This window comes from Pyrus communis, chromosome 5 (genome assembly GCF_041283825.1).
Source record: "Pyrus communis isolate YQ-2024b chromosome 5, ASM4128382v1, whole genome shotgun sequence".
Lineage (NCBI taxonomy): Eukaryota > Viridiplantae > Streptophyta > Magnoliopsida > Rosales > Rosaceae > Pyrus > Pyrus communis.
Genome location: NC_142569.1, coordinates 32,510,695 through 32,536,360, shown reverse-complemented (window position 1 = coordinate 32,536,360; position 25,666 = coordinate 32,510,695). Strand labels below are relative to the sequence as shown.

The 25,666-nt window shown below is 36.2% G+C and overlaps 1 protein-coding gene and 2 pseudogenes across 1 annotated transcript; 2 read left to right on the top strand and 1 right to left on the bottom strand.

Annotated features, from left to right (window-relative positions):
• Positions 1–2,610: 2,610 nt before the first annotated feature.
• Positions 2,611–2,970, top strand: LOC148697166 (uncharacterized; annotated as a pseudogene).
• Positions 2,971–8,654: 5,684 nt separating this feature from the next.
• LOC137725074 (cysteine-rich receptor-like protein kinase 44) lies at positions 8,655–12,104 on the bottom strand. The gene is made up of 7 exons (XM_088694981.1): positions 11,529–12,104; positions 11,120–11,272; positions 10,892–11,016; positions 10,366–10,576; positions 9,986–10,226; positions 9,226–9,373; positions 8,655–9,088 (listed from the first exon to the last, which is right to left on the bottom strand). Exons 1-7 carry the CDS (start codon positions 11,977–11,979, stop codon positions 8,783–8,785), a joined length of 1,635 nt encoding a protein of 544 aa, XP_088551107.1. The 5' UTR covers positions 11,980–12,104; the 3' UTR covers positions 8,655–8,782.
• A 6,081-nt stretch (positions 12,105–18,185) lies between these two features.
• LOC148697165 (uncharacterized) lies at positions 18,186–18,502 on the top strand (annotated as a pseudogene).
• Positions 18,503–25,666: the final 7,164 nt, after the last annotated feature.

The window sequence follows — 25,666 nt, the reverse complement described above, 5'->3', positions numbered from 1 at the left end:
TTTGATTTATGTGATTTGATCGGCGATCTCCATTATGAATTTATGTTTATTTTCTTGAATTTTGACACGTTGAAGAGCAAAAGCTCATGAATCCCGGACGTTAATTGTTTTTTTCAACATTCGTTCATCTTATTAAATTTTATGATCAGTTTAGCCCTGTAAGAATATGTAATATTTCTTTGTGCAAAATATATAAACTTTGGTTGGTGGGGCATTTGGAATGCTCATCAGTTATTTACTTAAGGTGGTTTAAAGGAACAACTTAAACTTCTTGGGATGCCAGTTTTAAAAGTAAAGGGAGAGGTTGAAGCACCCTGCCAAGTTAAATGGCAACGGTCATGTAGATGCTTGAATTACATTTGATTCGTTCCTCTTTGAGGCTAAATGTGTAATAAAAGCTTTTCATCTCTCTGCTCTTGCCCGTTCTCATTCCTTTCTAGGCACTAAGAGAATCTCATCGGTATGCAGGAACCATTTGAATGTTACTATATGTCAGACATCGAAGCTGGTCTTGGTTTGAACAGGAACCACTTGATTGCTTTCTCTCTTTTTGGCTGAAAATGACCACAATTTAAGTGGGGTCCAGTCATTCAGTATTACGGTCTGGTGGTATTCTTGTTCACTTAGAAGTGAGAGGTCTTATGTTCGAATCTTGTGGATGGTGAATTCGATACGAAATTAGGTTAAAAAAATGGGGTTCAAGGCATTGGGCTTCATATAGCTCTTTGTTTTGCCCAAACATTTAGTGAAGATGAGATATTAAATAGGTATGATACAAACTGGTTTTATACATGGTTTCCTTTTTGCTTAAAATGTTTTTTTTGAAAAAAAATAAATAAAGATTACATTTCATAGATTATGTGACAGGGACAATGGTGATGCTTCCCTCTCTCTCTCAATTTGGTATAAAAACTGTGGATAATAGTGTACCCAACTTGGATGAAAGCCCATTAAAGACAATTTTTTGTGTTTCAAATGCAGTTGCTCTTACTGTGATAAGGTACATTGATCAAATCACTGAAGTCTCCTTATTTTATATTTAGTAGTTGTTGCAGCACTGATATCACATTCAATTTTTTGTGTTATCTGCTGCCTTTTTTTAATCTCATTATCCCCTTCTTTTTTTTTTTTTTTATCTTTCTTTTGTTTATAATCCTTTTTTGCTGAATTATTGCTCTTCGAATTGTTTTGAGGATACCTAAATGCCCAAATTGTTGAAATTTGGTAATTTAGTGAGTTTTAATGTGCATTTTTGGTTTGGTTCTTATTTGAATAAATCGAATTTGTAAGAAGTATCTTGGCATAACACAATTTTTATATGAATCCAAGTTTTTCAAGAATCGTAAAGGAGAGAAAGGAGTCTGTTGTGTTTGGTGTAAAGTTAATTTGTTTGTATTCAAATATGAAGTACAACTTTTTTCTTACATATTAGACCGAACTGGTTTCAGCATGATTCAAGTCTCAGTATAGCTGGATATTTGTTTGCTCACACAAAAATTTTGTGCATACCTTCATGCGGTTTTATATAGAATGAATTTATTCATCCTGAATTCACTTTTGTATAACTCCACCTACATGACATGTTTTAATGATTGGTCAGTGGATTTTGTTAAAAGTGTTACATGTAAAGATTGGATACATTGAGGAATCACTCTTTTGCATTTGGTGAAGAGGAATTACAATAACTCATGAAAGTGGCCATGATGTTTGAGGAAATTTTTTTACTTCCGCCACAAGTCAGGTACTTATCTAAAACATATTTAATTACTTACATAACTTGATTATCTCTGTTTCCACTCTGTTTGCGTTATGAATATCAATGGATTCTAAGTTTAGCATGTATTTTTTTTACAGCGGGATTAGCTACAATTCTCTAAACATGCTTACAGTGGAAACCATGATTCAGAACAAAGTGTATAAGTCTTTACAGGCTAATCCTACAGGTAATAGAACTACGTCCTTTATCTCTGCTTGCATGCTTTTTAATGGAGAAAAATTGAATTTGTATGTTAGAATTAGCGTTCTTCTTGATGTTCAACTGCCTAGAAAGGATTCTTGAATTGTATTTTGGAATTAGTTTTTTTTTTATTCAGAACAAAAGGTCAATAATTCCCTTCCTACATTCCACATGTATGCAAGTAGTATTGTTTATTGTATATAATTTTACATGTTTTATATGATTTTAAAAAGAATTACCCTATAACCTTCCCCACCCCTCTCTCCTCCTCTCTCTCCTCCCTCTTTTAGATCCTAGGCCTATGCTTATGTGGTTATATATGAAAACTTTCTGATAGGGACTAAATTCACTGATTCAGACATGCAAGATTGTGTGATCAGACCTCTAAAAAAGAGCTAGAGTAGGGATTTAGACCAAGGGGACCAAGGCATACTCATGAAAGCCCCAAAGGAGCAACTTGAGGAATGTGTCGATAAAAACTTTTGTATATAACAATTCACCAAATGTTTTCAATGTAAATAGTATTAATGTTTTGCAACACAATCTTTTATATCTTACAAACATAATCTTTTATATAGTTTTCAATCCCGTCGCAAAGCGCGGGCATAAATTTCTAGTTAGGTTCTATTTCCCTATAGCTAGGCACTTTTGATATGGAGAACAGTAAGTCATTCCCTAAATACACCGCCGCTTACTCATGCAAGTTCGACTTCTGGGAGAGAATGAACTCGTACAACTTCAACGGGCCAACCCAGAATGGAAGCGGTTTCGCAACATCATCAACTAATCCAGAACTCCAGAGGTAGAAGAGGGTTGACTCATACAATGTGTTTACTATGGAAGGTGAGGTTAAAACAAGTCTAAGAAACAGCTTCAAGTGGATCAAGAACAGGTTGATCACCGATGTTCTTTAAGATGGATGAATTCGAAATCCATAACATAAGCCTTTCTTGTAGTCACTAGCTACTTGTTCTTTCTTGGTTGTACACGTTTGGTTTCGTCTGTCATGGTTATTATTGGTAATCTAATGGGAAATCCTTTGAAAATTAAGATCAAAGATGAAAAAAAAAATTGTAAAAAGGGTTGTTTCTCTCAAGCAAAATTGCACTAAGACTGCGGTGACATTATGTTGGTGGCGGCCTTAGGGTGCGGCCATTTGAACTGTGATACGCGTTTGTAATAATAGACCCATCTAATTTGACATGGCAAAGAATTAAATCGCAAGGGTATATTATTGGAATGTCATGCTAACAAACCCTCACCCTTTTCATCGCTTAGCAACCTGGAGTTATTAATTGAAGCTAGAAGCAAAGATGTACTTGGTTTTTTACAAATGTTAATTTCAGTATTGTGCTTTCGGTTTTATCAATTTAATCATGTTTGTTCTCAATTTTAGTCAAATTTCTAATTTCCATCAATTGTACTAATAGAATTAGGCAAGGGGAATCACTATGACAAAAAACCTCGCCAGACGAAAAAAAATTTGTCGGCTCAAAGCTGATTTTGTCGTCGTAGCCTTTCACCAACAGAGGTTCACCGTGAAAGATTAGTCAGGCAAAACCTGTTGCACGAAGCCTAAAACGACAAAAATACAAGTCTATTGGGCAAAACAGAGTTAGCTTGACTAATATACTCGTCGGGCAAACGTGCGTTGACTGAATTGACTTGACGAAATCTTCTTGCCTGACAAGAGCATCTCGTCTGCCAACAAAATATTAAATAATGTAATAAACTTGACTCGATGAAAGACCAACTCTAAGAAACCAAAAATTAAAAATAATATAAATTTTGTGTGACGGGCCAACAAATCGCAACTGAAATGACTGTTAAATCGTGATTTTTCATTCTAATCGTCGATTGATTTCATCCCGTTACCTAACCTCTAAATGTGTTTTTGGGCAATTTTTGGCCTAGAAGATCTCAAAGTATATGCAAACATGTTTGATGGTTGGATTGTCGAAACTAGTTTTGTAGAATGCGTGTCCTATCAAAAGAATGGATTCCAAAACATTTACAATTTACTCTATACTTCCATTAAGTAGAATGTAAGCTTTTGTTGTATCCACATGTTTGATTGATGAACAGGTTTCGTCATTCTATTATTCTAGGGTTGAGGATTGTATTTGTAAAAATCAACAAAATCGAAGCTCAAACGACTATTAAATTGTGAATTTTCATTTCTAACCATCAAATGATTTCGTCCCCTATCTCTGAATATTTTTTTGTGGTGATTTTTATTGCCAGAGATCTCAAAGTATATGCAGTCATGTTTGACAGTTGGATCAAGGAAACTAGTTTTGTAGAATGTTTGTCCCGTCAAAAGAATGAATTCCAAAACACTTAAGAGTTTACTTTATGCTTCCATTAAGTAGAATGTAAGCTTTTGTTGTATCCACTAGTTTAAACATTTAAATTGATGACTGATCCGTTCATCATATTCTTCTAGGCTTGATGATTGTATTTGTAAAAAAAATCGACAAAAAAATGGAGCTAAAACGACCATTAAATCGTGAATTTTCATGTCTAACCATCGAATGATTTCGTCCCATTACCTTATCTCCGAATGTTATTTGGATGATTCTTGGCGTAAGAGATCTCAAAGTATATGCAAACATGTTTATATCCCTTCCAACTACTAATTCTAATATTACCATTAGAATCTTATGTATGCGCGTTCCGAACCCCCACAATTGTCTACCATACTCCTTCCTCTTCTCACACTTACTCCTCTAATTTTTATCACCAATACTACTCCTTAAAACTCAAGGAAAAAAAAAAGAACTATTTTGATATAGGCAACAACCACCAATAAACCTCACGTAACACTTTTAATTTAGGGTTAATCTCAGTTTAGTACCCTGAAGTTTTGTAGTTTTCAACATTTGGTACATAAAGTTTTTTTTGTCCCAAAGTCATACCTCAAGTCTTAATTTTGAGACAGTCTCATACATCTATTAAGTTGGCTATTAAGTTTGTCGTTAACTGATGACGCGGCGCCCATGTGGATAATGATTGGGAGCCACGTGTCAATACCCACATGAATATTAAAAAATTTAGAATTTAAAAAACTAAAAAACTAAACCTAAACCTAAACCATCCATCATCGCCCAGAGCCCTTCTTCCTCATCCGTCCTCGCCAACTCAGTCTCCCTCATTCGTCCTTCTCCTCACTCGATTTCCTTCTTCCGCCCCTATCCCACTCGCACTCATCCTTCCGTCACCACCTCCCAACCCGACCCATCCATCCCCTAATCACTCCATAACCAACCTGGATTCCCGATTCGAATTCTCCATCACCATGAAAACATAAAATTTACAGGTGCGGCGTGACTGGATTGTGTCTTGGTAGCCTCTTTTGCTGCCCGATTTCTCCTCCTTAATCTACAACCTCCCCCTCAAATCTGTAAACTCAGAAGCTACTATGTGAACTCCACCAACACCACGTGCTCCAAGAAGCTCGCCTCCGTCCGCAGCCTCGACACCGAATCCGGCATGTAGAAAGTGGGGGACACCGCAGACAGAGGGGGAGGACATTTCAGATTCTTCGGCACCCCATTCCCATCAGTGGCATCCATGTACGATGACGCTGCCCCTTTTTTTGTTGCCGTTGACAAAAAAAAAGGAGAAGTTCGATTCTGTTGCCTTGTTGTTGTTGTCGATAGAGAAGAAAGATAGAGAAGCCAGGCGATGGTGCCGATTTGGGAAAAGAGAATAGGGAAATTGGCTTTGGTGGCTGTTGAAAAGAACAGGAAGAACGAAGGGTCGTAAGGGTGAAGGAAAAGGAAAGCCCAAATCCCTATGGTTGATTTTTTTTTTTTTTTTAATTTTTCTATATTTTTAATCCTTTTATTTATTTATTTTTTTGAATTTTGAATTTCCACCTGGACCCCTTAATGACACATGGTTCATTGTCCACATAGGCACCACGTCATCAGTTAACAGGAGACTTAACAGCCAGACTAACGGATGTATGAGACTGTCCCAAAATTAACACTTTAGGTATGACTCTGGGACGAAAAAAACTTCATGTATTAAATGTTGAAAACCACGAAACTTGAAGGTAGTAAATTGAGATTTACCCTTAAATTTATAAGGCACTATGCTGAGGGTTCTTTTTTGTAGATAAAAACAAATGTGAGAATAAGCATGCACATGATAAGTTTAAATTTAAAAACACTTGAAATTATCAACTTGATAAATGTTAAAAAAAAAAAAAAAAAAAATTAGTATCTGGTCCCTAGTTTCTATTGTTCATTGACTAAGACCTGATCAAAATTCCCTAGCATTAATAAAAATTAGTAATTGGTTTAGAGTTTTAATACTCACACCCTTGTTAAACTCCTAAGTAATTTTCAATTCAAACATTTCCAAAATATAAAAAATAAAATTAGAATAAGTTTGTACCCTTAAAATTTTTATAAAAAAAATTTCAAATTTTTAATCTTACATGTACCCATTCTTAAATACCAATTTGTCATATGAAAAATATACCTTTTTTTAAATATAAAATGTACCCATTTTTTATATAAAATTCATTCAATCTTATGTCTAATTCATTTTTTAAACTTATATGGGTACATTCTATTTCGTTGATTTGAGAATATATCTATGTCAAGTTTAATCAAATAAATTTAATAATGTTATTAAGCCTAATATATATATTGGAAAAATTCACCCATGTTTTGGTACACTAATTTTTTGGTTAGTTTTGATGAACGTACCCATGTGTACACACACACACACACACACACACAATACATAGGAGAGTATAATTTATCCTTAATATTTTTAATCTCATAAATTATGGGTTTTATTTATAATCTCATTAATATAAATAACTACAAAATTCATTTTTAATTTAAACAAATAATAACCTGCATTATTATATTAATATCAGGGACTTCGATAAAAAACTAAAAACCATAATGTTACATCCTGGCCCGAACCCCCACCACATCTCGGGCTTGACTCTATCGTAACATGATATTGTCCGCTTTGAGCCCCGACCACGCCCTCACGGTTTTGTTTATGGTTCTCACATGAGAACTTCTCAGTGGGTCACCTATGCTAGGAATGCTCTCACCCCTTTCTCGCTTAACTTCAGAGTTCCAATGGAACCCGAAGCCAGTGAGCTTCCAAAAAGCCTCGTGCTAGGTAGATATGGGAATATACATATAAGGCTTATAAGATCCACTCCCCTGGGCGATGTGGGATGTTACAATCCACCCCCCTTAGGGCCCCGATGTCTTCATCGGCACACTTCCGCCCAAGGATTGCTCTGATACCAAATTGTCACATCCCGGCCCGGACCCCCATCACATCCCGAGCTCGACTCCACCCTAGCACAATATTGTCTACTTTGGGCCCCGACCACGCCTTCACGGTTTTGTTTCTGGGAACTCACATCAGAACTTCCTAGTGGGTCGCTCATCCTAGGAATGCTCTCGCCCCTTTCTCGCTTAACTTCGGAGTTCCGATAGAACCCGAAGTCAGTGAGCTCTCAAAAGGCCTCGTGCTAGGTAGAGATGAGAATATACATATAAGGCTTAGAGGATCCACTCCCCTGGGCGATGTGGGATGTTACAACAAATATTTCAATCAAAGAACATTAGTAGTTAGAGACCACATCCAAAATGTCCCCAAAGATTTCAATAAAAAATTCCTTAACACTTTCTCTCTCAAATTCTAACTTTAGCATCGGAGATTCCTTGGCCAAAGCTCTCCCCCCCCTCCAATTCATCGTGGGCGCGTGAGGCTTTTGACCTTAATCTTATGTGTTATTATTTTGCAGGTGCATTTTCGTCAAAGGAGAAAACTGCGAAAATTTGCATCCACAATTGGGAGTTACCTTTTTAGTGAAAATTTGATGAGGAGTGATGAGAGGGTTTTGAATAAATACCATTTTGATCACCTTTGACTCTTCCCTGATTGAGTCGTTATTATCCGTAGCATGTGCGTGGGAATCCCGATGTGCCTAGAGGGTAATTTTGTCTTTTTTCACCCTAAAGTCCACATGTCGCCTCCATATAATTTTCTGGATTATTTTGGCTCCACACCTATTATTTCACGTAATGAAAGAAAATACTATTGCTGCCCCGAGGACGTAGGCACACTTGCCGAATCTCGTAAATATTGTGTCTCATTTACTTTATATTCCAATGCACACATACCGTCGATTATACAACAATTCTGATATATGTAGCAGCCACCCAAAAACCTCACGTAACGCTTAAATTTATAACGTACTGTGCTGAGGTTTCTTTTATGCAGATAAAAACAAATGTGAGGATAAGCATGCACATGATAAGTTTAAATTTAAAAACACTTGAAATTATCAACTTTATAAATGTACAAAAAAAAAATTATCAAATTAGCTGCAAACGAACTTTCCATATAACATGGAAACTAATAGATATATTGGGCTGCTCCAAAAATATTCTAACCACTCAACATTAAGCTCAAAATCAGATCAAGTTAAATACCAAGTAAGACCTACCTATATATATGAATGACATACTTACTCGAGTTGAAGTCTCTGAAACGTTTGACATTATGTGATTAAAAGTACGAAAGACAAACTTTGATTAAAATAATTAAACCGAAAACATGCAGTAGTCTAAAACATTACAAACTTAGACGTTCTATTAAGAATTGCCAACTTCACTCTAACAATAAATAATATAAAAAGGTTCAACAATTTAATTGCCTAACTTCATAATTCATTATCAGTCTCACAAAAAATGTCACTTGAACGAGAAGTATGTATATAGGGGTTGAATGCGAGATATAGGCTATATATACAAGCATATAATTTATAATTTATCCTTAACGGGGAAGATCATCAGAAATTGTTAAACCATTGATGGTGCAACTATTAGCAGCTATTGGATGCTGCATATTTGCAGATCTTCCTGTAAAAAATGCCGGTCGTTCAGGTTTGGGAAGACCAATAGTTTCAGTTTTCAACATTAAAACAACTGATGACATGGTCGGCCTACTGTTTGCATCCTCTTGAACACACAATAGTCCAATGTGGATGTATCTCAAAACTTGATCTGGCTTGCACGAATCTTTCGACAGTATTGGATCTATCAAATCCAACCCTTTTCCTTCATTCCATGATTGCCAAGCCTGTAAAACAATAAATTTTTAAGGATGTAATTATAAAATAGTATACTACTCTAATATTTGATAGCTTAGCCAAATAATAATTTGGGAATAATGATGTATATATAAATAATTCTTATACCAAGTTATTAAATACTTACGTGTGCTAGAAGTGTAGGAAAACGGCAGTTAAAGCCTAAAAAGTTCTTTCTTCCCGTGGTGATCTCAAGCAGGAGTATACCAAAGCTAAAGACATCTGATTTTACTGAATATATTCCTTCTATTGCATATTCTGGAGCCATGTAACCACTTGCATGTACAAAATTAATGCGTTGAGACTTTTTAGTCAGAAAAAACAAATATATTTTAGGGTTAGTCTATGGTACTTTATTAAAACAATAAGATACCAGTGCTCTTTAATTTTAACATTAATATTGTAAATAAATAACGTTCAACACAATTGTAATATACAACATTCATAATATAATCTAATATCCACACCGTAACTGACAACCTTGGTAATCTAACCATGGTAATTTACACGTGGTAATCTAACCCTTGGTAATTTACACGTTTATAAAATAAAAAAAAATTAACCAATGGTATATGATAATTCGTTAAACTTAAATCTATGGTCTAAGATAATCCTTAATGTTTATGATTAAGATAATTCTTTGAACTTAATTAACAGTCTTAGATAATCCTCAAATTTTTATTAAAACAAACCGTATCTAACACTAAGATCATTTGTTGAACTTAATCAATGGTCTAAGACAATTTTAAAATATTATTATATTATAGGGTACTGGTACCTTTATTTTTTTTTTTTAATGAGGTACAGTTGAATCGTCCTATTCTATATGTGAAGGTATATAAGTTGAAACTTAAATAGGATCGAAGGTTAGATAAGTTGAAACTTACAGAGTTCCGACGACTCTTTCGGTATTTCCTTGAGTTTGACCATCAACTCCAAACATTTTAGCCATCCCAAAATCTGATATTTTTTGATTCATTTCGTCATCTAACAAGATGTTGCTAGCTTTTAAATCACGATGTATAACTCTAAGCCTAGAATCTTCATGAAGATATAAAATTCCTCGAGCGATTCCTCCTATTATCATGCAACGTTTCGACCAATCCAGCTGCTCTCGTTTCTTGGGTTCTGCATGGATAACATTTATCAAAGGCAAGCTAAAATTTACAGCCAATCATACACACGCGCGCGCGCGCACAGATATATATATATATATATATATTGTAATTAACAAAGGAAAATATTTGGTCAAATGATATTCACAAACCAAATAGAAAATTGTCAAGACTTTTGTTGGGTACATATTCATAGACAAGTAAGGTTTCTTCTCCTTCCAAGCAAAATCCCAGAAGCCTCACAAGGTTTCTGTGTTGAAGTTTGGCCACCAATACCACCTCATTCTGAAATTCTTGCACACCTTGTGTGGAGCTTTTCGATAGCCGTTTTACTGCTATTTCATGTCCATTACCAAGTGTGCCCTACAATATGTAATGTGAACTAATTAAGCAGTAAGCGTTGTAAATACTATTAATTATGTAGTATAATATGTAAGCAAAACTATTTAAGGTTATTTAGTCAATCAATTATAGTAAATAGATAGACGATTCATAGTATATACACACACCTATTTTGACATTTGATTTTATGCACTTCGATGCGTAAACGATCACTTTTTTTTAAAAATTTTTGCATGAATATTTTTCACATAGCGATGATCAGGAACTATTTTCGCGTGGGAATGCCTCCATAATTTTGTGGAGCGAAGGATCTCATGCAAATAAATATTTTCATACCTTGAAAACGGCACCAAATCCTCCTTCACCTAATTTGTTATCATCTGAAAACTTGTTCGTGGCAGTTTCAATAGTTTCCAATCTAAATTGCAATGACTCGACAGTCTTCTTCATATCATTACCAACTACAAACATTGACTCAAAATATTAGATATCTGAAATAAAAAATTTATTAAGAAATTGAAGTAATATATCAATACTTTTCAAATCTTTTTATTAATTAATTACCTTTTTTCTTTTGTCGTTTGGAGTGGTATCTCTCTTTGACTGTTCTGAGTCTCTTGCGAAAGAAGCATCCGGCCAGAACCACAACTAACGAACAGAAAGCAACTGAACCAAGAGTACCAACGATGATTATCATCGATGAGGGTTTGCTTCTTCCTGTATAAATACAAAATTATAATAAATATATATCTCTGGGTGGGGCTACCTAACAATAATCAAAGAGCTAATCGATTTTTATTTTGATTATTTGCTGTAAGAATCATCCTTAAAGGAGAATATAAAAATGAACGATTCATATTTTTACGTCGTGAGATGAAACTCAACACGTTGATTTGTGGCATATGAAATTATATACGAGCAATTTTTATCAGTCACAAGAATTGTAGAAAGCTTCAAGGATATGATCATTTACCAGATCTGTTTGTCATGAAGGTTGGCCGCGACGGCGGCAGCGACACCGGCAATGGCGGCAGCGACGCCGGCAACGGCGGCAGCGACGCCGGCAACGGCGGCAGCGACGCCGGCACCGGTGCCAACGCAGTCACCGATGCTGTTGCTGACGACGACGCCTTTGCTGTTGCCGGCGCTGATGCCGTCGCCGACGCCGTCGCCGTTGCCTTCGCCGAGCCCGTTGCAGTTGCCTTCGCCGACGCTGTCGCCAACGCCCTCACAACCTTCACCGGTGGCAACGCAGACATAGGCTGATTAGGTGGCAGTGACGACGGTGTGGTGGCATTTAAAGAGACGGTGAGGGTGCGGCGGGAGCTTCTTGTGTAGGGATCGTTGATGACATCTGTGGTAGTACTGGGCAATGCAATAAGAAGTAAGGAGAGAACGTAGAAAGGGATCATGTCACCTTGCATGGAAAAACCTAGGGATTTTGATAAGACGATTAATTTGTTCAAGTTTTGCTAAAGTTTCTAAGTTACAAGTTTATAACAATGTTAATGCACGCGACGCGTGACTGACCCGATTCCTGAGTCAACGTCGAAGCAGACTAGAATCAACGAGTGGAAAGACTTGGCAATAAATTGAGTATATTACTTGCATTCCTTCTTTGAACCGTTTATTTATTTGATACATTTGACTGACCTGACTCCTAAGTCATTCAAATGTAATAAATAAATCGACGATACAGGTACCAAGTAATATATTCATAACGAACCGTCTCTCAAATTCAAATGAGTATTTGTAGGATTGCTCTTCAAAAGAAGATTAATAAATTGAATGGTTCCAATAGTTGATTTTATTCGGTTAAGATACGTTATTCTCAAATGAGACTATGAGAGAATATGTTCATCCCCACATGAGGATGCAAGTTTTATCCAATTATATATAAGGATAATACTTGTGTTCCCCACATGAGAAAATGCACATATTCCACCATTCTCGAATAATGTATCTTCACCATATAATGTCCTAATCAAAACCGTTCAATTATGAATATTCATAAATTGAACAGTTCTGATTTTAAGTTTATATGGTGAAGATACATTTAAGGAATGGTCGAATATTAGAGCATCTCCACCAGTTGGTTGAGGGCAATGACAATTGAAAGGCAAGGGCAATAAAATTGCCCTTACTTTTCACTCCAAATAGTGATTGCCTTTGTGCAAGTCCACCAATTTGGAAGGAAGAAGAGTAATTTTAAGTTTATATGGTGAAGATACATTTCAGGAATGGTGGAATATTAGAGCATCTCCACCAGTTGGTTACGGGCAATGACAATTGAAAGGTAAGGGCAATAAAATTGCCCTTACTTTTCACTCCAAATAGTGATTGCCTTTGTGCAAGTCCACCAATTTGGAAGGAAGAAGAGTAAGGGCAATGGCGATTACTATTCACAAACATAGTTTTTTAATATTTTTAATATTGTCTTTGTCTTATCCCCACATATCATTATCTTTTCACCGTAGTTTTTTAGGTAATTTTAAACGTTTAATGTGCATGTGTGTTGAATTTTGTAAGATTTTTAAAGTGTGAACTTTGTAATTTTTTTTTTAATAAGTTTTTAATTTTTTGTTTTTTGTAATTTTTAAAATTTTTTAGAGTTGGATTAATCCTAACCGTTGAATTGAATTTTTTATTTTTTTAAATCAAAGGCTCACAGAGAACAACGTGGGTGAGGAACTAGGAGAGTTGGTGAACAACTCACGGGTTGGACAATAAAAAACAAAATTATAACAACTCAGTTGTTCAAATCCAAGAACGCTTTTCTTTTTTTCGGTATACCGCTCCCCACTGGGTTTCCTGTCTGCTGGGTTTCAAATAGGGCGCAAGCCCTTTGCAATTGTTGAATGGACAGCTGCAACCTAATTGGCTCCGATTTTGTGAATTCTTGGAGAAGTATTTTTTTGGGATGAAAGGCAACTCAACCCGATTGCCTCCTATTTTGTGAATTGTTGAAGTATTTTTTGGGATGAAAGGTAACTCAACCCGATTGCCTTTGCAATTTGGTGATCGGTAGAGATGCTCTTATTATGGAATCCGAATCCTCTTCAGATCCCCTTTGTGAAGATCTTGAGAATTCGTGAATCGTGTCCGTTTATTATACATTGTGCAGTTAAAAATTATTTAAAATTTTTTATTTATAATTAAACACACAAACAGTATCTGACGAAAAATAATCACATGATATACAATAAATAAACATAATTCATAAATTTCTAAAATTTTCACGAAGAAAATCCGAAAATGATTTTGACTTATTATGTACTCAAGATAATGCATGCCGATCATTTTACGTCACAGCCAGGCCCACAGCACCAACACTGATTGAGCATAAAGTAGGATATGACTCCATCACTTTAGCTTTTTTTCGGTGATAGACTCCATCACTTTTCATAAAGTCTCCATAACACACTGATCAGTGATTAAGACATGCATGCATATATGCATGGTTCTTTTCTTTTTCAAACAAATGGGAAAAATTTACGTAGACGAGTTGTCGTCAGCATTACGATCAAATAATACGAATAAAATTTATTGATATGAAAAAAAAAGTTACATATAATTAGAGATTTAGAGGGACATAAACATTACCCCTCATAGAGCAAGAAAAACAAAATACAAGAAAAGATGGGAGGACATACACCTTATCTATTTTGAAAAAGAAAATACAAAAAAAATGAGAGACATAGACCTTACCTCTCTTGAAAAAGAAAATACAAGAAAAAAATTGGGTGGACATAAGCCCAAACCCCTCTATAAACCTAAAAGGTGAGAATCTACAAGACAAACTGCAGAACAAAAAGGAAAATCCAAAAAAATTAGGTAAAAAAGAAAATCACAAATCAAGAAGGGGAGACAAACCTGTAGTTAACATGCCCAGGAAATCTGAGTGCAAAAGAGGAAGAATCTCTATAAGAGGAAAGGCATGCCGAACAAGTGAAGACGAGAGAAGCTCTAAATTGGTTAATTTGTCAGGTGCATTCCGTTCTCAAAATGTATGAATATTATGTGAAAAAATATATATATTACTGACCATAATACTATATAATAGTAAATTTGTGTGATATAAGTTATATCCAGACAAGCGGACAGATAATAAATACCTTAACCCTAGGTTAATACTGAAGGGCCCCACACATAACTCAAAGTAGTTGTGTTTGACTTTCTTTATCCTCCTTGGCTTCTCCTTCCGTCATTGACAGCGGAGTTTGGGCCGATCTCGAAGGGCTCTCTGCATTGTAGATTCCACATGCGTCTATCCTTTCCAAAGTACGAAGTTCACCATCCCATGTTTTAGTTTCTTTTTTTTTTTTTTTTTTTTTTTTTTTTTTTTTTTTTTTTTTTGAGTTTTTAGGTGCATGTTCCATAACCATAATCAAGGTTCAAAGATAATATGCCACCAATAACAAGACTTTGAATTCTCTCTGTGTAACTCTGCTGCTGCATTGAATCATCATAGTTTTGTTCACATCTTGGAAACAATTTTTTATTTTTTTATTCTCTCTGCTTTATGTTTTTTTGTGCAGATTTAGTTGAACATGGGAAAATCACCGGACCTCGCTTCTTTACCCTCTCACTTCCTATACACTGCCATCCCTTTATATTTATGCGGTCACGGTTAAACAATGTCAATATTTTATATCACTATTATTTTTTTATCTTATTATGTCTATAAAAAAATCAATATAAAATGTTGACGTGGCTTAATCGTAACCGCACACAATAGGAGGGGATGAAAGTGTATGGAAAGTGGGAGAGCAGAGAAACCTGGTCCGAAATCACCAGTTGTTGCTCTCAGAAAAGTTGATGCGAAGTAAGCTTCCCTTTTTATTTTCCGTTTTGCTGTGAATTTTCTTTTATTTATGTGATTTCATCGGTGATCTCCATTATGAATTTATTTTTAATTTTTTGAATTTTGACACGTGGAAGAGCTCATGAATCCCGTACGTTAATTGTTTTTTTCAATATTTGTTCATCTTATTAAATTCTATGATCAGTTTAGCCCTGTAAGAATACGTAATATTTCTTTGTGCAAAATATATAAACTTTGGTTGGTGGGGCATTTGGAATGCTTATCAGTTATTTACTTAAGGTGGTTTAAAGGAACAACTTAAACTTCTTGGGATGCCAGTTTTAAAAGTAAAGGGAGAGGTTGAAGCACCCTGCCAAGTTAAATGCTTGGGTTACATTTGACAGTGATGTGTTCCTCTTTGAGGCTAAATGTGTAATAAAAGCTTTTCATCTCTCTGCTCTTGCCATTCCTTATTATATGTAGGCACTAAGAGAATCTCATCGGTATGCAGGAACCATTTGAATGTTACTATATGTCAGATATCGAAGCTGGTCTTGGTTTGAAGAGGAACCACTTGATTGCTTTCTCTCCTTTTGGCTGAAAATGACCACGATTTAAGTGGGGTTTAGTCATTCAGTATTACGGTCTGGTGGTGTTTCTCTTCACTTGGAAGTGAGAGGTCTTAGATTCGAATCTTGTAGATGGCAAATTCGATACGAAATTAGGTTACATATTGTGTTACTTAGCCGAACTCCCCCTAGTGTAAAAATATATCCATATACTAAAAAAAAAAAAAAATGAGGTTCAAGGCATTTGGCTTCATACAGCTCTTTGTTTTGCCCAAACATTTAGTGAAGATGAGATATTAAATAGGTATGATACAAACTGGTTTTATACATGGTTTCTTTTTTGCTTAAAATGTTTTCTGAAAAAAAAAATAAAGATTACATTTCATAGATTATGTGACAGAGACAATGGTGATGCTTCTCTCTCTCTCAATGTGGTATAAAATCTGTGGATATAAGTGTACCCAACTTGGATGAAAGCCGATTAATGATAAATTTCTCATTGATTTTTTTGTGGGCATCCCGGCGGCAAAAGAGCTCATTTGAAGTCTTCAGGTGATTTTTTTTTTTTTTTTTTTGGAGCAACGCAGTTGGTTAGGGCTGAATGAAAAAGTCAGAGGGTTTCAAATGCAGTTGCTCTTACTGTGATATGGCACATTGATCAAATCACTGAAGTCTCCTTATTTTAGTAGTTGTTGCAGCACTGATATCACATTCAATTTTTTGTGTTATCTGCTGCCTTTTTTAATCTCATTATCCCCGTTTTTTTTATCTTTCTTTTGTTTATAATCCTTTTCTGCTGAAATATTGCTCTTCGAATTGTTTTGAGGATACCTAAATGCCCAAATTGTTGAAATTTGGTAATTTAGTGAGCTTTCATGTGCATTTTTGATTTGATTCTTATTTGAACTAAATCGAATTTGTAAGAAGTATCTTGGCATAACACAATTTTTATATGAATCCAAGTTTTTCAAGAATAGTAAAGGAGAGAAGGGAGTCTGATGTGTTTGGTGTAAAGTTAATTTGTTTGTATTCAAATATGAAGTACAACTTTTTTCTTACATATTAGACCGAATTGGTTTCAGCATGATTCAAGTCTCAGTATAGCTGGATATTTGTTTGCTCACACAAAAAATTTGTGCATAACTTCATGCGGTTTTATATAGAAATTATTGGATTTATTCATCATGAATTCACTTTTGTATAACTCCACCTACATGCCATGTTTTAATGATTAGTTAGTGGATTTTGTTAAAAGTGTTACATGTAAAGATTGGATACATTGAGGAATCGCTCTTTTGCATTTGGTGAAGAGGAATTACAATAACTCATGAAAATGGCCATGATGTTTGAGGAAATTTTTTTTACTTCCACCACAAGTCGGGTACTTATCTAAAACATATTTAATTACTTACATAACTTGATTTTCTTTGTTTCCACTCTGTTTGTGTTATGAATATCAATGGATTCTAAGTTTAGCATGTATTTTTTTTTTTTTTGTACAGTGGGATTAGCTACAATTCTCTAAACATGCTTACAGTGGAAAACATGATTTAGAACAGAGTGATTTAGAACAGAGTGTACAAGTCTTTACAGGCTAATCCTACAGGTAATAGAACTACGTCCTTTATCTCTGCTTGCATGCTTTTTAATGGAGGAAAATTGAATTTGTATGTTAGAATTAGCGTTCTTTTTGATGTTTAACTGTTGGAAAGGGTTCTTGAATTGTATTTTGGAATTAGTTTTTTTTATTCAGAACAAAAGGTCAATAATTCCCTTCCTACATTCCACATGTATGCAAGTAGTATTGTTTATTGTATATAATTTTACATGTTTTATATGATTTTAAAAAGAATTACCCTATAACCTCCCCCACCCCTTTCTCCTTCTCTCTCCTCCCTCTTTCAGATCCTAGGCCTATGCTTATGTGGTTATATATGAAAACTTTCTGATAGGGACTAAATTCAGACATGCAAGATGTGTGATCAGATCTCTAAAAAAGAGCTAGAGCAGGGATTTCGACCAAGGGGACCAAGGCATAGTCACGAAAGCCCCAAAGGAGCAACTGGAGGAATGTGTCGATAAAAACTTTTGTATATAACAATTCACCAAATATTTTCAATGCAAATAGTATTAATGTTTTGCAACACAATCTTTTATCTTGCAAACATAATCTTTCATACAGTTTTCAATCCCGCAGCAACGTGCGGGCACAAATTTCTAGTTAGGTTCTCTTTCCCTATAGCTAGGCACTTTTGATATGGAGAAGAGCAAGTCATTTTCTGAATACACCGCAGCTTACTCCGGCAGGTTCGACTTCCGGGGTCGGTTGAACTTGTACAACTTCAACGGGCCAACTCAGAAGGGAAGGGGTTTCGCAACATCAACTAATCCAGAACTCCAGAGGTAGAAGAGGGCCGACTTATACAATGTGTTTACTATGGAAGGTGAGGTTAAAACAAGTCTAAGAAACAACTTCAAGTGGATCAAGAACAGGTTCGTCACCGATGTTCTTTAAGATGGATGAATTCGAAATCCATAACATAAGCCTTTCTTGTGGTCACTAGCTACCTGGTCTTTCTTGGTTGTACACAGTTGGTTTCATCTGTCATGGTTATTATTGGTAATCTAATGGGAAATCCTCTTAAAATTAAGATCAAAGATGAAAAAAATTGTAAAAAGGGTTGTTTCTCTCAATGCAAAATTGCACTAAGACTACGGTGATATTATGTTGGTGGCGGCCTTAGGGTGCGGCCATTTGAACTATGATACGTTTTGTAATAATAGATCCATCTAATTTGACATGGCAAAGAATTAAATCGCAAGGGTATATTAAGGGAAAGTCATGCTAACAAAGCCTCACCCTTTTCATCGCTTAGCAACCTGGAGTTATTAATTGAAGCTAGAAGCAAAGATGTACTTGGTTTTCTACAAATGTCAATTTCAGTATTGTGCTTTCGGTTTTATCAATTTAATCATGTTTGTTCTCAATTTTAGTCAAATTTCTAATTTCCGTCAATTGGACTAATAGAATTAGGTAAGGGGAATCACTACAACAAAAAACCTCGCCAGATGAAAAAAATTTGTCGGCTCAAACCTGATTTTGTTGTTGTAGCCTTTCACCAACAGAGGTTCATCGTGAAAGATTAGTTAGGCAAAACTTGTTGCATGAAGCATAAAACGACAAAAATACAAGTCTGTTGGACAAAACAGAGTTAGCATGACTAATATACTCATCGGGCAAACGTGTGTTGACTGAATTGTCCTGACGAAATTTTCTTGCCTGACAAGAGCATCTCGTCTGTCAACAAAATATTAAATAATGTAATAAACTTGACTCGACGAAAGACCAACTCTAAGAAACCAAAAATTAAAAATAATATAAATTTTGTGTGACGGGCCAACAAATCGGAGCTAAAATGACTGTTAAATCGTGATTTTTCATTCTCACCATCGAATGATTTCATCCCACTACTTAACCTCTGAATGTGTTTTTGGGCAATTTTTGGCCTAGAAGATCTAAAAGTATATGCAAACATGTTTGACGGTTGGATTGTGGAAACTAGTTTTGTAGAATGCGTGTCCTATCAAAAGAATGGATTCCAAAACATTTACAGTTTAGTCTATATTTCCATTAAGTAGAATGTAAGTTTTTGTTGTATCCACATGTTTGATTGATGAACGGGTTTTTTCATTGTATTATTCTACGGTTGAGGATTGTATTTGTAAAAATCAACAAAATCGAAGCTCAAACGACTGTTAAATTGTGATTTTTCATTTCTAACCATCGAATGATTTTGTCCCTTATCTCTGAATATTTTTTTTGTGGTGATTTTTGTTGCCAGAGATCTCAAAGTATATGCAGTCATGTTTGACAGTTGGATCAAGGAAACTAGTTTCGTAGAATGTTTGTCCCGTCAAAAGAATGAATTCCAAAACACTTAAGAGTTTACTTTATACTTCCACTAAGTAGAGTGTAAGCTTTTGTTGTATCCACTAGTTTAAATATTTAAATTGATGACCGATCCGTTCATCATATTCTTCTAGGCTTGATGATTGTATTTGTAAAAAAATCAACAAAAAAATGGAGCTAAAACGACCATTAAATCGTGAATTTTTCATGTCTAACCGTTGAATGATTTCGTCCCATTACCTTATCTCCGAATGTTATTTGGATGATTCTTGGTGTAGGAGATCTCAAAGTATATGCAAACATGTTTATATCCCTTCCAACTACTAATTCTAATATTACCATTAGAATCTTATGTATGCACGTTCCGAACCCCCACAATTGGCTACCATACTCCTTCCTTTTCTCGCACTTACTCCTCTAATTTTTATCACCAAAACTACTCCTTAAAACTCAAGAAAAAAAAAAAAACTATTTTGTTATAGGCAACAACCACCAATAAACCTCACGTAACACTTTAAATTTAGGGTTAATCTTAGTTTATTAGTACATAAAGCTTTTTTTTGTCCCAGAGTCATACCTCAAGTTTTAATTTTGAGACAGTCTCATACATCTGTTAAGTTGGTTATTGAGTCTGTCGTTGACTAATGACGTGTATCCACGTGTCAATATGGGCCCACATGAATATTAAAAAATTTGAAATTTTAAAAACTAAAAAACTAAACCTAAACCATCCATCGTTGCCCAGACCCCTTATTCCTCATCCGTCCTGGCCGACTCGATCTCCCTCCTTTGTCCTTCTCCTCACTCGATTTCCTTCCCTCCGTCCCTATCCCACTCGCACTCATCCTTCCCTCACCACCTCCCAACCCGACCCATCCCTCCCATAATTGCTCCATAACCGACCTGAATTCCCGATTCGGACTCTCCATCACCGTGAAAACATAAAATTTACTGGTGCAGCATGACTAGATTTTGTCTCAGCAGCCTAATCTTCTGCTGCCCGATTTTTCCTTCGTAATCTACAACCTCCCCCTCAAATCTGTCGACTCAAAAGCTGCTATGTGAACTCCAGCGACACCACGTGCTCCAAGAAGCTGGCCTTCGCCCATAGCCTCGGCACCGAATCCGACATGTAGATAGTGGGGGACACTGCAGATAGAGGGGGAGGATATTTCAGATTCTTCGGCACCCCGTTCCTATCAGTGGCATCCATGTACGATGACACTGCCCTTTTTCTTGCTGCCGTTGAAAAAAAGGGAGAAGTTCGATTCTGCTGCCTCATTGTTGTTGTTTTCGACAGAGAAGAAAGAGAGAGAAGCCAGGCGGTGGTGCCGATTTAGGAAAAGAGAATTGGGAAATTGGCTTTGGTGGCTGTCGAAAAAAAGAGGAAGAACGAGGGGTCGTAAGGGTGAAGGAAAGGGAAAGCCCAAATCCCTATGGCTGATTTTTTTCTTTGTTTTTTTTTATTTTTAAATTTTTCTATATTTTTAATCCTTTTATTTTTCTATTTTTTTTATTTTGAATTTGCACCTGGACCCATGACACATGGCGTCCAGTCGTTGTCCACATGTGTACCACATCATCAGTTAACGGGAGACTTAACAGCCAGAATAACGGATGTATGATATTGTCCCAAAATTAACACTTTAAGTATGACTCTGGGACGAAAAAAACTTCATGTACTAAATGTTGAAAATCACAAAACTTGAAGATAGTAAATTGAGATTTACCCTTAAATTTATAAGGCACTGGACGGAGGGTTCTTTTGTGCAGATAAAAACAAATGTGAGAATAAGCATGCACATGATAAGTTTAAATTTAAAAACACTTGAAATTATCAACTTGATAAACGTAAAAAAATAAAATAAAGTCCTTAGTTTCTATTGTTCATTGATTAAGACCTTATCAGTTTTTAAATTTTGATCAAAGTTCGTAGCATTAATAAAAATTAGTAATTGGTTTAGAGTTTTAATACTCACACCCTTATTAAACTCCTAATTAATTTTCAATTCAAAAATTTCCAAAATATAAAAAAGAAAATTAGAATAAGTTTGTACCCTTAAAATTTTTAATCTTATATGTACCCATTCTTAAATACCAATTTGTTATACGAAAAATATAGCTTTTTTAAATATAAAATGTACCCATTTTTTTTATATAAAATTCATTCAATCTTAAGTCTAATTCATTTTTTAAACTTATATGGGTACATTCTATTTCGTTGATTTGAGAATATATCCATGTCAAATTTAATAATGTTATTAAGCCTAATATATATATATATATATATATATATATTTATTTATTTATTTATTTAGTTTTTTTTTTTTTTGGAAAATTGCACCCATGTCTTGGTACAGTAATTTTTTGGTTAGTTGTTGTGACAGCTCGTCCTAGATTTTTCGTACCGTAGGGGTGAAATGACGGTTTTGCCCCTAGTATGATTGTTTCGTTGTGTGGTCATTTTTTTGGGCTTTGGTTGGTGGAGTTTGGACCACACACACACCCTCACACTCACCCTTTCTCTCTGCCCTGTCCCGAGTCCCTCTCTCTCTCCCATTCCTATTTTTTTTGTACGGACAACAACCAAAACCCTTGAAACCTTCACAGATCGAGGAAACAATTTACATATTCGTGCTCGTGAGATCCTTAGGAGTTCAACCATACTCATTTCAGGTAAGGATACCTTTGTTTTCACGTCGAACTCGAGATCCCCGATTTTGGTCACTGTTCATGCACACGTTAATTCTTGTGTTTTTGGGAATTTCAAGCTTGTAGGAAGCTTGGTGAGGTCCTTAGGAGGCTCGGGGTGGTTCGTTTGAAGCTTGGTGAGTTAAAGGTTTGGCCGGAGTTGGTGGTGTTTTCCCGGCGAGATTCCGTGGGTTTTAGTGCTTAAAAGTGGTATGGAATTGTTCCTCTTGTTGTAAGCTTCATTTTGGTACCAATTTTGTGAAAATTGGTTGAAAAACGAAAAAGATACGAAGTTTTAAAAATTTCCCAGTTTTCCGGTGCCAGCGACAGCGCCGGAGTTTGGCCGGAGAAGATGACGGAATATTCCTAACGGCGTTAACGGCATCAGTTAGATTTAAAGGAATATTCCTGATGGCGTTAACTGGCGTCGTCAGTGTGCCAGGCACATGCCTGCGCGTGGACGGCGCGTGGGGGCGCGTGCGGCGTCGGAAAATTTTTCTAAAATATGGGGATGTTTCTGAGGTTGAGTAGATCACGTTAGTGTATTCATACACCCCATTTGAGCATTGTATGAGAAGTTATTTCGTAATGTTGGTTATGTGCCTTAAAATTAACGTTTTAATAGTTGTTTCGCATATAGGTGAGACCTATCCCGAGGACGAGCGCGGTCACTCGAGGCAAGGGGGTTATGACCCTTCTACGTACCAGTGAGTGGGCTTTTGGTTTTCTGTATATACCTATATACTTATGTTTTTCCCAGAAAGTGAAGTGAAATGCTTATATGTTTATATGCCATGTATATTGTTTGCCCAGTTATTTATGCATTATTGTTGCATATTTATATATGTGTTGGTGCTGCGGACGCACATGTAAGTGTCAGGTGAGTTATGGTTCATGTTTATGTTCAGTAGTGATTTGAGATGCATAGAGAGCTCATAACCTGCACCCTCAGTGTTAGTGTTCTCGCCCAGAGTTGGGCACAGTCCTTCACGTGATGTTAACCTCCCGCACCACACGCTCATCTTAGATCCAAGTTAGGTGCACAGTCCTGTCGTACATACCACTTTAGGTGGTTCCGACTCGTAGGTGACCCTCGATTATTCGCCTAGCCTTCACGTGATCGTAGCACTTGAGTGTACTTATTATACACTCAGTCCTGTCGTACATATCACTTTAGGTGGTTCCGACTCGTGTGCAGGTATAGTTAGTGAGATAGAGATTTGAGCTCTAGATTCAGCCGTACAGGTCACGTTAGGTAACTCCGGCTGACAGATTACATGGCATTGATTTGACATTTCCTGAGCACTTGCATTCTATTTAGAGGCATTTGACATGGCATATTCTCGAGCATGACTTATATATATGTATATTCTATTTTCTAGGAAGTATACAGGTTTTACGGCGAGGGGTTAGAACTTTGTTTATGAAATGGTTTTTGAAAAGCTTTGTTTTTGCCCACTCACGCTTTCTGTTTTGCGCCCCTCCAGGTTCTAGTTGGCTAGCACTTTTAGTGGCTCCTTAGAGGATTTTCCCGACATATCTGACAGATTATCACCAGTGTAAGACCACCTTTGGGTGTGTTTATGTAGTGTTGTTTCTCCCGAACTGCATTAGGTCTTCCGTGCTCTGAACTTTGTTTTTCACACTTACGCTTGCACATGTATGTTTTTACGTTGTGTATAGCTGGTTTTTATTTATTCGTACTTTTATTATTATTTATTAGCTTCCGCACTGTGCACATGGTTATGTCACTTCCACGTGACGGCCAGCATACCTTGATCTCGATCGGGGTGTGTCAGTTGTGAACATACCCATGTGTACACATACACACACACACACACACACAATACATAAGAGAGTATAATTTATCCTTAATATTTTTAATCTCATAAATTATGGGTTTTATTTATAATCTCATTAATATAAATAACTACAAATTTCATTTTTAATTTAAAAATATAATAGGGTAAAGTTGACACACCCCGATCTAGACCAGGGCATGCTGGCCGTCACGTGGGAGTGACGTAACCATGTACATAGTGCGGAAGCTAATAAAATAGTAATATAAATAGTACGAATAAATAAAAACTAGCTTTACACGAAGTAATAACAAACAAGTGCAAGCGTAAGTGCGACACTAAGTTCAGAGCATGAAAGCCTAATGCAGTCCAAAAGGAAACGACGCAACAAAAGCACACCCGAAGATGGTCCTACACTGGTGATCGTCTGTCAGATATGCCGGGGAAATCCTCAAGGAAACCACCAAACGCGCTAGCCAACTAGAACCTGGAGGGGCGCAAAACAAAAGCGTGAGTGGGCAAAAACAAAGCTTTTCAAAAACCATTTAATAAATAAGTTCTAACCCCTCGCCGTAAAACCCGTATACTTCCCAGAAAATAGTATATATATATAAGTCATGCTCAGGAATATGCTATGCCAAAACCTCAAAGTAAAATGCAAGTGCTCAGCTAATGTCGTAGCAATATCATATAATCGGTCAGCTGGAGTCACCTAACGTGACCTGTACGGCTGAATCTAGAGCTCAAATCTCTGTCTCACTAACTAGACCTGCACACGAGTCGGAACCACCTAAAGTGGTCTGTACGACAAGCCTGGGTGTAATATATATACGCTCAAGTGTTACGATCACGTGAAGGCTGGGCGAATAATCGTGGGTCACTTACGAGTCGAAACCACCTAAAGTGGTCTGTACGACAGGACTGTGCACCTAACTTGGATCCAAGCTGAGCGTGTGGTGCGGGAGGTGAACATCACGTGAAGGACTGTGCCCAACTCTGGGCGGGAGCATTGACACCGGGGGTGCAGGTTATGAACTCTCTATGCAACTCGAATCACTACTGAATGTAAACATACTCACAACTCACCTGGCACTTACCTGTGCGTCTGCAGCACCAAACATACGTGTATATATAAACAATTAACGATGCATAAACAACGGCAAACTATAGGCATGGCATATAAACAAATAAACGTTCTAAATCAATTTATGGGAAAAGTATAAGTATATAGGTATATACAGAAAACCAAAAGCCCACTCACTGATAAGTAGAAGGGTTGTAACCCCCTTGCCTCGAGTGACCACGCTCGTCCTCGGGATAGGTCTCACCTATATGCAA